Here is a 14,506-nt window from a genome sequence, read left to right as displayed (position 1 = left end):
GGCTTCCCCATGTGAAAATGAGAAGTGTTCCCAGGAGGAAGTGCAGCCTGATTGCACCAGCAGTGCAGAGAGATGATGTCGGTGCTTAGGACAGATGAGCGTTATGCTATGGGTTGAAGGCCTGCATTTGAAGCTCTGCTGGCAGGCAGCGTGTTACACCTGAAATCCTTGGGCCTGAAGTTAATTGAGAGTGATGACTTGACAGTGAAGATTCAAGTCAAGGAGGCTGTGGTACCGGGAGGAACAGAGGGCTTTTCTCAACACCTTTTAAAATCAAAGGAAGTTGTCCATGCTGTTAGTGGTTTTGTGAATGGTGGCTTTGTCATTTGAGGTTTTCATGAACAAATCAGGTAATTTATATCCAGACTACCGGATTAGAAAGAAAACTCAGCCAAAGTAACAGAGGGACTTCTCTTAGAGTATTCACAGGCTATCGATGCAAGTAATTGAGAATATGGTTTTGAGTCAGCAATTACTGGCACAGAAGTTATTGTCACTTTAATGCCTTGGTGCTTGACTCCATGATAGTGTCAGATACAATGCAGTAACTGCTGGAGGAAATAATTACAGCACGGGGCACAGGCACTGACAGCCCTTCCTCTGCAGGAGGCAGGTCAGAAAGCTCCAGCTTTGTTAGTGTTGTCACTGGGAAGCATTTGCAGTGTGGAGGTGCAGAGTCTCCTGGTGTCCAGGGTCAGCTTCCTGAAACGTATCTGGGGGTGAATGCTGTAACAGAGCGATGCCTTCTGTCCTGGTGTATTTTATAAATGGGTCAAACATACTGAAGCCTCTCCTCCTCCAGTCTAGTATTTCTGTGTCAGTACTGATGGGCACATAATGGACAATTTTAAGCAGGAAAGCAGCAGCATGGGGAGAGAAGCAAAAGGGGAGTGGCTGCTGTTTTCCTGCTTAAGTATAACTGGTCATAATTAGTTTAGATCCAGGTTGTTGGTCTTTTGCTGTATTAAACCCAAAGCGTGTGCATGTGCCTGTTTTTTGTAGTTAAGAATGATACTATGCTTACCCCATCCTCCTTCCAATCATAGCCATTTTTTGGCTGGCCCAATTTACAAGCAGACGTTCAGCATCCTTAATGCACAGGGATGGTTTTGTCCTGGATCCTGAGCTGCGAGAGCGTGGCTGGGCACCTCGGGGCAGAGCACAGCATGCTGCCCTGCTGCAGTCACTGAGCAGCTGGTTTCCTTTATGGGAGGGCTGGATTCCCCCCAAGGACATCAGATTCCCTCGCTGAATGAGCTCGTCTTTCTGTGCTTCCAGCCTCGCATATCAGAACTATTTCAGCATTTGCATCCTCTAAACAAGGCTCATTAATTGCAAATTCATGGCTAACAGGGGTAGGGAGTAGTTAGGATTGCAGGAGGAGAACAGGGATGGTAAGTGCTTAATGCTCAGTGGGACAACGTATCTCACTGAGTGTTTTTCACCAAAAACCACTGAGTACATTAAAAAGCATCGTAGTCTTTTTTTTATTGGCAGTTGAGTCAGTGCCCTCCAACTCCCTGGGGAAAAGCCTGTTTTAGAGTGTTTGTTATTGCAAACACAGCATATGCTTTGAAATGCTCAAGTTAAGGGACTTTTTTTGATCAGTGATTTGTGTCACCGAAATTCCCACGGATGTCACTCGGTGCTGGAGCCCACCTGTAGGAGTCAGATCCTGGCGAAGGGCTGCAGAACCCCTTCTCCTGTTGGCTAATGACTGAATGCCACCTGCCCCCAAACTGTCGGAGTGACTCTCGTCAGGAGGGATGCTGGGGCTGGGCTGGAGGATCTGTTCTCCATGCACAGGGACTGCGGGCAAAGCCGAGCAGCACAGCCCTGCTGGCAAATGGAGCAGATCTGCCCATGTGCTCCATCGCATTTGGATCCATCCTGAAGCAGGCTGCTGCCTGACTGCTCTTCTACACTGAAGTTTAAATTAAAAATTGCTGCAAGTATTAAATAATCCTTCCCCAATCCTGCTGGCCCAGGGTGAGTAATTTCTTTTGACGGGCAAGTAAAATGCCATTAGTTTCTTGCATTACCATCAATCACGGTCGTAAATGGCAAGCAGGTTTTGTATAGATTTTCCTGACAGCTGTGCAGGGCTGGGTGGGCTTCAGGGTTGCATCCTCCTGGCCTTGTTGTCCTGTTGGGGCAGTGGCCAAAGGGCTGCCTGGGGTGTCCCTTTCCTTGGGAAGTGCTTACCTTCTAGGAGAATCTTGGAAGGTTGTTGTCTGCAGCTAGAAAAAATTCTTACAAGAGGGAACGCAGAGGGGAAAAGGCAGGAAAAAAGGCTTTGATGGCTTATCCCAGCTGGAGGGCTGGTTCTCATCAGGATTCATGCATTATTAGCCTGCTTGGTGGTCACTGGTGCCTGGAGTACAAACCACATAATCATAATGCTCACTAAAATTTTCACTAGCAGCGGAAAAATGCTTTCTTACTGTAATTTATGGTACCACCTTTTCAAGAAAAGTACTGGTCTGAGCTGTACTGGAAATTGAATTCTATCTTGTGGAAAGGGAGATTATTTCCTGAGCTTTGCTTATTCGCCGTCCTGGCGCACACTGCTCAAGGTAAAGGTGCACTCCAGGAAGATTGATCGCGAGCGCGAGCAGACCTCTGTTCCGTGTGACAGGGATATAAAGAACAATATTTTTATTTTTTGACAGTAAAGGGGAAATGGCATTACTAGCAATATTCAGCAGTGTACTCTGCAGCCCCAGTTAGCTCTGCATATTTTATGGCATCCATTTTCTTTCTTCGATTAAACAACATAAGACGCCATAAAATAATTCAATAAAAACAACAACCACTAGTTCAGGCAAAGTTCTTGTGGCCTTTTTTTTTTTTAATTCTGGATGGATTTTCATTGCAGTGCTTAGTTTCCACCCCCTCCCTTGTGCTCAGGTCACCGCCTCCTCACCACAGTCTGGGTGGTGCTCCTAAGAACGTCCCTTCCTGTGTTTGTTTTTGATTTGGAATGCAGAGCAAGTGTTGAAAAATGGCCGATGGGTGCCCTAAAGGTGCATCATTCGTGCTGTAGCATGAATTCAGAGGTGGGCTACAGTTGGGCTGCCATGAGCCTCCCAGGCGTCTGCTGCTTGGGGTTTGGCTGTCACGGTCTGACTTCAGTTGTACATACTGGATAGACTCCTTCCCTGTAGGAAATATGAGGCTCTGAGGTGGTGACCAAATTTAGCCACTGCTGTAAAACCTCATTGCGTGTTGGCCAAGACATGGCTATGGAGCTTGTTATCTGGTTTTGCAAGGAGAGAGGGATAGAAAGTTTTTTTCTTTATTGTTGTTTAGGTGCTTTCAGAAACTGTGACCTTCAGGGCTTTTTTTTTTTCTTTCTTTTTTTTTTTTTTTTTTTTCCTCTCACTTGTAGAGGCAGAAAAATGACCCCTTCACAAAGATTCGTCGTCTCCCAGGAGGACTGCACTCTGTTCAGGCTGCAAACATCTCCGCAGCGCTGATTTCTGAAAGGAGCCTTTCAATAAAAGGGAACCTATAAGTATCTTTGTCTTTGCAGGAGGAAACCTCTGACTCGCTTTGATATTTTCATTACGGTTTTCAAAGCTGTGTTTCTGCATGATTGCAAGAATCCCAAGTTCAAATACTTTGGACCCCTTCAGACTTGATAATGCATTTTCTCCCGTACGTCTAGGCTTGAAGGAATGGTTTCATCTATTATAGCATTGCATTGGTTTCAAGGTAAAGGACATAGTCTGAGTGTTTCAGATCTTTCAGAGAAAGGTTGAAGAGTCTAAGCGGGCTTTGATTTTTGTTCTACAGCCCTATGTTACGGGAAACCATTACAGCATTTTACCTCTCCTCTCCGCAGAGGAGGGACAGCACGGCTTGTTGTGTTGCAGAAGAGAGGGCACATACTTCAGTTCCTGCAGGTGTTGGGTGGGGGGATGGCAGCAGGCACTCTTGAGCTCTTTGAATAATGATCACTGCATCGTAACTCAGCTAACTAAGTGGAGGCAGTGGAAGAAAGGAAAATATCACTCCTCTTTCAGAGCAGGGTGTGCATACCGATGAGGAAGGGCTGTTTGGTAGCACAAGAATCAGAGTTTGGAGAAGGTTCCCTCTCTCCTTTTGATCAATAGTAATAATATTCAGTTCATGTTTATTGAATGCTCTGAAAGTGTAAAGTATCAGACAGGTGTTGGAAATGGGTTTTTCTTTGCAGATGTTCAGTGCTTGCTGCCCTCCGGGTGAGCCAAGCCAAAAGACCTGAAATGCTTCCCCGAGGCGGTGGGCAGGGGGCTGGGCTGTGGAACTGAGGAGCTTTCAGCACAATCTCAAGCCACATCTGCTTATGCTATAATTAAAGTCATTGATGTGTCAAAGGCCCAACAGTATTTTCAGGTGGATTGAAAAAAAAAATTATAGCTTTTAGTTTTATTATGAAAATGCCAATTGCTACAGAGCTCTTTGACCTGCAGTATTTTTTTTTTTTCCCTGGAATGAATTTCCAAACCAAGGTGAGAAAAGATATTTATTCCCTTCTTGCATGTGACCATACAGTTAAATGGTTAATAGAGTGCTGTGAGTCAAAGGGATTGGTCTCCTGCCCCAGTGTGTGGCTGCCTTTTTCTCCCTGAAGGAAAACATTTCACTGTTGATGTCCTTTGATGAAAACAGAGATTGCTGAGAGACAGTATTTTGATTTTGTATTGCAGAAAGACTTCAGAACCTCTCTGATTCCCATAGCAGTACTGCAAACCCGTATAAACAGGTCTGGTTTGTGACAGGAATAAATAAGAATAAAAATTAATAGCTTTAATTTCAAGCCAATTAGAGTGTCTTTCCACTGTTGTTTTATGTACCCGAGTAACAGAGCAAATTGAAAAATGGACTGCCCCGATACCACCTCCTGTTGGTCATGCTGCCTTATTCTGGTTATGATTCTGGAAAAGCTTCCCTCGAACCACAAGCCATCATGCTTCAAGGGTAGGTTGTGTTAATTCGTCTTTCTTGATAGTTGATTTATCATGCGGAAAGCACTTTACAGTCAGAATCCAAATTCAAGTCCTGTTTACTCTTTTCATTATTCAGAATCCAATATGCTAGCGAGCCTGATGCGTAGCACGTTTTGATCTGTTCCATGGAAAAATGGGTTGATCCTTCACGTGTCTGTCTAGAAGAGCGGTAATTGTATCGTTCTAAATCTTCAGCATCGATCCTCTCTGAGGTTGCGAAGGGCTTCCTCCTCCCCAAGGCTTTGTGCTTTTTTGGCCGCCATGTCAGTGTTGTTCCTGCCTTGCCTTGCACTGGTCACCACAGCTATTTTCTCTCGCTTGCTCTTCCTGGTGCTTTGGCATTGACTTTTATTCCTTGAGTGCCTGCTGGATGGAGATATTTTGATGTACAGCAGTAATAACTGCCTTCATAGCAACTGCATCCCCAGTGCTTGATGGGGTTAAATAAGACAGCTACAAGAGGTTATATAAAAATAGCAGATGCTGAGAGAAATTGAGTTATCCTGGAGAGGGGAAAAGGCAAATTTCCTGATGTGGTGTGAAGGTGAGAGGCGTTTCTGTGGGGTGGTGACGAGGAACCTTGGCCCCGGGATGGCTTGCTGGGGCAGGCCAAGCACAGTGAATCTATGCCTTGTTTTGATAAATAATTGGGAGCAATTATGCATTGGGCTGGCAATGAAGGGGCGGCCTCTGGAGTAGGTTGTAGCTGGGTTGAAATGTGGAGGTCATATCTTGAGTAAAACTCCAGCTGACCTAGGATGTCATTGCTTCCATCTCTGTTGAGTTCTCTTTAGGGATAAAGCCGAATATGGTGGGCTTTTGTCCCACCGTCACTTCCCACTATATTTCACTGGTAATGCATATTGCCACTGGGTTTGGACTAGGTTCATGTTAAATTTTTAATGGCCTGATGCCATTGCTCAAACATTTTGGGGTTTTCCTTTTTGTTTGGTGCACTGCAATGCCCGCTGTTCCACATCTGCCCACACCTCTCCTCTGGGCTTTGCAGGCTGCCTGTTTCACTTACATGATAAAAAAAAGAAAGAAGCACATTGTTTGTGCTTCTACGCTTGTGGCCTTTAGAAGGGGGCTTGGTTCGTTCCAGGATCTTTGTGTATTTTGATGTGTGCTTTAAATACTTAGCTTTACTCGTGGTGACATTAATACAAACACAGCTGGCCTAGCATTGCTGTTTTAAGAGGAATTTGATAGGGAAGTAGCTTGAACGTAAAGCTGTGACAATTCTTTTAAAATGTAGGAGAACAAAGAAATAGCATTCCTGGATAAATACTTCAGAAAATACGCTCTACCCCTATACAGGGCTGCTTCTGTCCCTGCTATATGGGAGCAGTTGTCTGTCTCACCCACACTCCTGAAAGTTCTCAGCTGTTATGTCTGAGTTCAGTGATTATTTTAATTTATAGTGCTTGGCTTAATGTATCTTAAAACACATGTATTTTAACTAGAAACTCCCCGGGGACCTCATTCAGAACTAATTGCTTGCTGTTTGTGTGATTCTTCAAATCTGTAAAATGCTCTGTGAGGGCTTGGAATTACTCAGCTCCGCTCTGTTTGATGTTAAAGATGGGTTGGGGTGTCTAGCCAATGTATGAGCATGGAGTTGGGGTGGATGGGTGCACATTCTGGCTCTGCAGAGGCTGTATGATCTGGGTGAGTTAGCCAACCGGGCCTACAGCTTGGATTGCCTGTATGGGAAGGATAATGATTTTATTTTTAATTGGGCTAAAAAGGAGCGTTCAAGGACTGAATGCAGAAGTACTTGGAAACTGCAAAGGAAATTTATTATCATAACCATTATTATTAGCACATCATTGAGAGAGGATTTAACTCAGATTATGTTTTCCCCCATAATGGGTTGGGGGGAGATGAGCGGATCTCTAAAATAGCTCTGAAAGAGGCTTCTTCCCATCGTTTTGAGCACGTTCCATCTGCTGTGAGCACATTCCTGTTTTATTTCCTAAACATCTTTCTCTTCTGTTTCTATTTTAAAGTTCTTTTTACCAAGATTTTACTTCCAATTACTGCTGCTAGGAGAAGTGCTGGGTGCGTTGCACGCCCGCATTTACCTTTCAGATGCTGCAGCTAATTGACCAGGAGGCAGAGGCAGTCCCAACACCATTCCACTAAGTGCTCGTCTGCCTAAATCCCTCTTGCAGCCCTTCAGTTACATCCCAGCCCTGGTGATTATTTGTACCTTCTCCTCTCCTCTGCTTGTACTAACTGAGAGAAAAAGCTTAGATTTGCTGAATTCATGGGGTTGCATACGTTTAAGGCTGGGATTGCATTTTAAAATAGTTGTTCCAAGTTGGCAGGTTAGGGATGCTTCTGCTTACCCACTCCATCCAGTCCATCATGTTTCCAGCTTTATATTCCCCAGTAAATGAAGGATGCAGTGCTCGGGGGAAAAAGCTGTGCTGAGGATGCCAAATCTATTCTGCAGTCTAACTTGAAAGCAGCTTCCTCTGTTCTGCATTTATATCTGGAGAAGAGGGCAAGATTTGCTCGTGGAGCAGTTGTGTCATTGATTCCCTTTCTGAATAGCTTTGACACTACTCCCCTCCATCCACACCAGCTCCCTCTTCTGAAGATCTTACGGGCGTAAGTGTCATGAAAGGCAGTGCTTGAGAATGTCACATTTCTCTCGGGCTCCCTCCAGCCCTAAAGAAGAGAGTCATGAATAAACGGTCACCTCCTTTGTGGTACAGGCTGTGAATACAGGTGGTAAATTTAAAGGACATCAGACTTCTTTTTTTTTCAATCCATTCTATGCATTGTTGCAGCTCCCTAGGAGATGGAAGAGCAGCACTTCCCTATAGTTTGTATGGGGAAAGGAGGCGTAAGGGAATGAAGCAATCCACCCAAGTCTGTCATTGAAGCCTGGCACAGAGCAGGCAGAACATCCAATGCCCTGGCTCTCACATTGGCCATTCACCATCTCTGCTCCAGTTCCTGTCAGCTCCCGTTGGATTTCCCCATTCTTTTCCATGCTCTGAGTCAGCAGTTCTCACAATGGTTCTGTGCTTGTAGATTTGGGGGCAGACTAAAAGATATGAATCACTTATCAGAAGAGTAGTAAGCTCTGACCTTCCATATGTAGGCTGCTCAATTTGAATTTCTTGACTTTTTCCTAAGCGAGATGCTGAATTCACTTTTTTCCTTCTTTCAACCTTTCTGGCTGTACTGATATCCAAAAATGCAAAATGACATCTTGTCTCAGCCCACCAGAGCAGATGCATTGCAAAGGATTAGACTGGAAGCTTTCCTAAAATGCAGCATTTGGAGATGTTTTTGGAAAACAGAGCAGGGAAGCAGTGGATGTGATGTTCACTTGATGCTAACCCAGCAAGACAGTAGATGGATAGGCAGCGAGCAAAGGCTGCAAGCACAGTCCGTGAGCTCAAGAGGCCCCTCTTATGGGACAGTGCCCTGATGGATGAGCACAGGGGTGAGCAGGACAGTGGGAGAGCCTGAACTGCTGCCTGGACAGGCTGCATTCATGCATAGGAGAGGAAAGATGGAGCTGTGCAGAGGTCCCACGTGGCCGTAGCCTGTTCCTGCACCATGTCCTGCTGGGGTGCTGAGACCCGCCAGGCTCAGAGCAGAGCAGAAGACAGAGTGTGCTGCGGAGTGGAGATATCGGTAGCACAGGAGCTGCGTGGGAGGGCGTAACAGGCTTCTGACAGATGGGAAGAGGCTGATGAATCCTGAAATTGTGGTGGAATCCAGTTGTCCTGGCCCCATGCATCTCCTGCCCTTCCATGAAGCTTTAATTCACCAGGGCCTTGACTTGAGTCGAAAGCTGGGTTAGAGATTTCCAAGTGTGTTGTCAAGAAAAAGTTGGTAAATTGAGGGGGCAGCAGAGAGGTGAATTTGTTAAAAATACATAATTTTGTCTGGGAACGAGAAAATTAAAGTAACATCTTTTTTTTTTTTTTTTCCCCTGAAGAGTGGTTGACTAAGTCTAAAGAAAAAAGAGGTTGGCTCCATTGCTGAAGGCCTGGCTCTCTCTTTCTCTCATGTAAACTACAAGTCTGTCTGAAATGAAGTCATGTAGGTGTTTTGCAGGAATTATTTGGTCCGGTGTAATTACTACAAAATAAATGAATATTCCTGTGCAAAAAAAGAAGAGGAAATGATACGGAAAGGGCATATAAGCTTTGAGGCATGTTGTCTGGAGATATGAATGTCTGCGGAGAAACATGAAGGAAACAATTAGAAAAATATCAAATGAAATTCTCTCCCTGCAGGAAACATTTTTCATCAGATTGGCTATGCCAGGCATGGGTTTGGTCCATCAAGTCAGGAAAGCCTTGCAGGGAGAAACAAGGACATCATAAAAGCAGGACAAATTAATTCCTTCTCAGAGGAAGAGAACACCCATTGAGTCTTGAAGTTAGTTTGATCCCAGACCACGAACTCAGCTAAAACTTAAAGGAGATTCTTAATAGAGCGGAGTGAGGGCTGACTGGCCACGAGGCACTGGGGCCAATCCATCACAACACACTGTTAAGTAACGCTTCCAGTCACAGCAGTTGCTGTTTAATTCCACCATACAACTAAGAGGTCCCTCTTGGCTTTGCTTTTAATTAATTAAGTCACAGTAGTGGCGAACAGTGCGCTACAGCAGTTGCTTTCAGCCTAATTGTTCTCCAGGCATATTTGCAGCACTCCTGTCGAAATCCCAGGCTTGTTTCTGGAGTCAAGCTGCACAAATGAAGTTCCTGCTATTAAAAGCAGTTTGTTTCCTATTCCTTGGCAATCTGTTCCTAATGCAGAGCCCCACTGGAGCATGGACTTTTTTTTGTTTCAGCAAATGGCAAAAGATGGTGACGTTTATCAACTACTGAACTGCTTTTAGTGCTACCTGTGCTTGGGAAGTTGAGTTTTTTTGTGTCAACATCGTACTATTTCCAGCAGCAAGTTTTGCATGTCCCATGTGATAGATCCCAGTGCAATGCCATCGTTATTTCCAGCCTTGTGTCCAGGGTTTATTCTAACATATTCCTTCTCTTCTCTTCCGTGTTATGCTCTTTGAGCAGTGGAGCACATTTTTTCCATGCAAATCCCCCTAATATTAAGATCTGCCTCGCTTCCAAAGGTTTGCAGGCAAGAGGATCTACTTATATCACAGTGCTCTGAACCTCCATCTCAGACTGCAGGACAGACGCAGCAAATTAAATCAACTTATGCTTAGTCACATCTGTTTCATTTATATCAAACTGGTGCCACTGAAGCAGAAAGCATTCTTATTCTTTTCACATCGTTCCAGCTGAAAATTAACCGACTTTGTATATAATGAAACTCATACTTCATCTGTTTAAAAAAATTGGACCCGTTTTATATTTTTGAAGCAGGCTGACTTACAGTAGCAATATATCAGTCTATTACTAATGCAAGAGGGAATATTTCCTCTTTCATCTTCTGTGTTTACCTCTGTGGATTTATTTGTATGGGGTCTGTAACTAAGGCAATCCCTGTGGTTCTCCAACAGAATTAAGACAGCCCCAGGTGTGAAGATCTTGGACGTCAGAGTCAGCGATGCGGACCAGTGGGGAGTTCAAGAGGAGACCGATAGCGCCAGGACCACTGCCACGATCACCTGCATGCACAACGACCCAGACCCGGAGAGCAGGTAAGTTCCTGTGTGCATTAACTCTTGCTGAAATGCTGATGGAAACTTCTTTAATGAGTGGTATTGCTCTTCTAACAGCAGCGTTTGCTCCTCCTTATCTGTGACGGAAGAACTGTAGGTGCTGTGATTACAGCTTTGTTCCTTTTGTTTCACTTCTGAGCTTGAGAAGTAGATGACTGAGTGTAACTAGAGGCAGCCAACTTGTCCTGACTCATGTTTGCTTTTCTTGCACCTTCAGGGCAGCAAAATTCCCGTTGCCAAAGAGCTGACAGAAATAAATGGATTAAAATATAGAAATATTGAGAATAATTGAGAAATAATCAAAATAGGACAATGCTGTCTCTTTTATTTGAAAAGCTGTAGAACTAATAGCTAATAAGCGTTATTCATTAGTGCTGCAAAATACCTATGAGTATCTATGACCTGTCTTGTGAATGCCGTGTGCATTTGTTATGGTAATGCTCCCGCCAGCTCTATCAAACCTAATGAGAAATTTATATTGTTAGTCACAATTACATATTTGACAATACAAGCAATCTCTCCTCATTATCATGCAATTACTGTACATTTAGAGTACACTGTGCATACATTTAGCATGAAATTGCATCATAATTAGAAAAGCACAAAACTTTATGTCAGAACTTTGATTTGAGGAGCCTTCTGCACCCATCCTTCCTGAAGGCTCCTTGTTTAGACCTAGGAAGATCATTGCCAAAGGTTTGGCATGCAAAGTGTATTTCTGCTCTGTTGGACTTCTGGAGGTGTATTTGGGGAGCAAAGGACCCCCACCTAGCTCTGGGTACCTGCAGTATGTGTGCTGAGGTGAGAGCTATTTACAGTGGGTTCGCTTTTCAGTGACAGAAAGGCACTGCTGAGGTGAGAACTCTGCTGGATGTGTAAAACAGGCCTAGTGCATGGCAAACAGAAAGCTCCTGTTTCTCTTCAGTAAGGACGAAGAGTGGAGGTGACTGAGTGGGACGTGGGCATTTGCTTTGCAAACACACAAAGCGAGGGGAGGTGGTTCCTGTGCTTTTGTTTTTGCTTTTGGTTTCCTCTGCTTCCTTGTGCAGCTGCAGTAGGCTCTGTCCACTTTGTCACCAAATCCGTTGTCTTTCAGCTAGATTTCCCAACTCCTCCAGTGCCAACAAGAGCCCGTTGGTGGTGGAGAGCTCATCCAGGGACAGTGACTCTGGGGTTGAGGGCACAGCACTAGCCCGGGTGCTGAAAAGCTGAGGTTAAAGGAGGACTGAAGATGGTTTGGTGTTACAAAAGAGTCTTTCTACCTAAAGCAACCATTTTTTTTTAAAGTTAAAAAAAAAAAAGAAATAGTTAAGGCACTGAAACTTACTGCCTTGTACATGGTTTCACTAATCCATGGAATTACACCTGTCACAGTAACTTAGTTTTTATTAAAACTGATTTTTGCTTTGTATGGAACTGTTGAATTGCACAAAAGCAAGGAATCTCAAGTTAATTAATACTTTGACCCTTTCCTTTGTGAGATTAGTTTTAATATTTTTGGATTAATTAAAGTATGCAAATGAAGACTGCTGAAAGATGGCTTCCAGATTTGCAAATATTGTAGTGCTTAGAGTAAATATTTAGCTCTGATCTTTACTTTAATTTGCCTTTTTGGTCATAGTGGTGGCCCACTTGTTTCTTTTGAAAAATGTTAAGTGTTTCATAGGGATTCTGCTGCTTTGTGTAAGCAAGCAGAGACTTGAACTTGCTTCTGCTAAGGTCAGTGTGGCAAAATTGCCTTTGAGTAACTCAAGGAGCTCCTTAAAGGCAGTTTATGTATGAATGGAGGTTTGGTGAAAATGAGAACCGTCCCACCACGTCACTGCTGTGCTGCCGAAATCTGTCTGTCCACTGCCTTGGGCTGCTCCTTCCTCCCCAGTGCATGACCCCAGTAAGAGCCTGCAGCATTCCCTGCTGCAAGGAGAACCGCGGCGTTGGGCTGCGACGTGGTGGTAATCCCTTCTCCATTCCCTTCTGCCGCTGTTATTGGTGGGAGCCTTTTCAAATTTGCTTACTTTCCTAATCTTCTCCTTCTCCCCTCCACAATGTTGTTGTTATCATGAGGTTTTCATCTCCGTTTCTCGCATTTCCCTACGCAAATTGAGTGTTCATTAAAATGGTTTAAATTAAGACCTTTCCTCCTTTCGTGCGGAGTGCATCGTGCCTTTTCTGTGCGTTACTTTAAAAAAAAAAAAAATCCTTATCGCAATGTTTCAGGCAGTTTACATTATATTCTATTAAAAATCCATTTTGTCCAAGCTTGTCACAATTTGCAGATTAAAGCTTTGCAGAGTGTGTTTTGTTAGGAATACATTCATAAATTCACCTCTTTAGTAGTCCCAAAAGCTTGTATTTAAAAACTCTTTTGATAACGTAGTTGAACAAAGAGTATAAAAGGAAGAGATTTATTTTAAATACACACAAGTATATTGCACACACCTATTCTGCTCTGTGCAGAGCCTTGCTTTGCCCTTACTGCTGTCATCTCAAAGGAGCTTTTTGGGAGCTCATTGAGAGAGGAGATGGGTTGTTGTCATGTGCGTTTATTCTCTGCTTGGGGCAGAACTCGATGAATCTCATTGTGGGAGAGTTAGTTGGATCAGAAGTCTGCTGCTTCAAAAACACAGTTTCTGCTTCAAGCACAAATGCTCCTGTATGATGCCTGCAAGCTGTGACCCGATGCTTCTGTTCCATAGGAAAGGATCTCAATGGATTTCTGTGCTAAGTACAGAGTACATCTTGCAAGGAGCAAAGGAAGTCAGGGCTGGTGGGCTTAGATAAGAATCAGGTGCTCTCAGCTGTCCATGCATGTGAAGGACTGGCATCTTACCCCACGGTGTAGGGAGATACGTTGAATTATTGCAGGCTGCTGTGCCCCATAACTCTGCATTGATATCCAGAGGAATGGGCTAACAGGAACTTTGCCAGAGCGATTCTGCATTTTGTAGGATTGGGTTATTTCAGGTCACTGGTGATCTCATTTGAAAGGCCCCACAAAGCAATATATTTCACAGTGCTGGGTTTCTACTTTGCTGGAAAGCTGAAGAACAGCGCCTTAATGTGACCTGACCTTTGGTTCAGGAAGAACGAGGTGCAACACATGCAAAAGTTGAGGCTGGGAAGTGGCAACTCTACTTTGAAAGGGAGTATAAAAGACATCGTTCTCCTCACTCAGGAAAACTGTCATTACATTTTATTGGATTATTAGCCAGGTGGGGGGAATCTAATTCCATGACAAAGTAGTACTTTAATCAGAAAGGTTGTATTTATGCTAATAAATGGTGAAGTTACTGAAATTGATTTTACCTGCAGGCTGAGCATGAAGTGACCAAACCTGTTCTTCCCACTCAGGGATTATTTTATCTCCGTGTCAATAATGCAGCTTCCATCTCTCAGGATATCCATCACTGCATAAATTAAACTTGCATGAGGGACACTCAGAAAGCAGAAGGAGGGAGGCTGAAATCTTCAGAAGAATTTCTTTAAGAACTGTTTGTTCTGTTGCGTGGACATTTTATATCTTTTTGAATTGATGCAGATCGACTCAGCTGTTTGGCATTTGACATCATCTATCTTTAACCTTGAATGAAAAATTAAGATTCTGTAATGATATTCCATTTCTTTGCCATTTTAAAAGGTGTTCAAAGAATTTAAATAATTTAAAAGACTTAAAAAAATTATAATCAGAGTGTGTGTATGCATATATGTATCTTTAAATCAGGAAAAGCAGTTATTTCATGTATTTATAGGTATGCAAATAGAGCCTCCTGTTTTGAAATAATTCACTTCTTTTTCTGTGCTTGGGAATACCCTTTGAACCTGAAATCTCGCTTAGGAA

At 43.6% G+C, this 14,506-nt stretch overlaps 1 protein-coding gene across 3 annotated transcripts in view; it reads left to right on the top strand.

Annotated features, from left to right (window-relative positions):
• The window catches only part of TMEM132B (transmembrane protein 132B), a 190,795-nt gene that overhangs the window by 67,346 nt on the left and 108,943 nt on the right, over positions 1 to 14,506 (top strand). For all 3 annotated transcript variants that reach the window (XM_021412778.1, XM_021412777.1, XM_021412776.1), the window contains exon 3: positions 10,507 to 10,647. In XM_021412778.1, the coding sequence (XP_021268453.1) occupies positions 10,507 to 10,647 (141 nt within the window). The remainder of the gene's footprint in view (positions 1 to 10,506; positions 10,648 to 14,506) is intronic.

This window comes from Numida meleagris, chromosome 14 (genome assembly GCF_002078875.1).
Source record: "Numida meleagris isolate 19003 breed g44 Domestic line chromosome 14, NumMel1.0, whole genome shotgun sequence".
NCBI classification, from domain to species: Eukaryota; Metazoa; Chordata; class Aves; order Galliformes; family Numididae; genus Numida; species Numida meleagris.
Note: the sequence above shows the minus strand (reverse complement) of the source record. Positions and strands in the feature narration are given on the sequence as shown.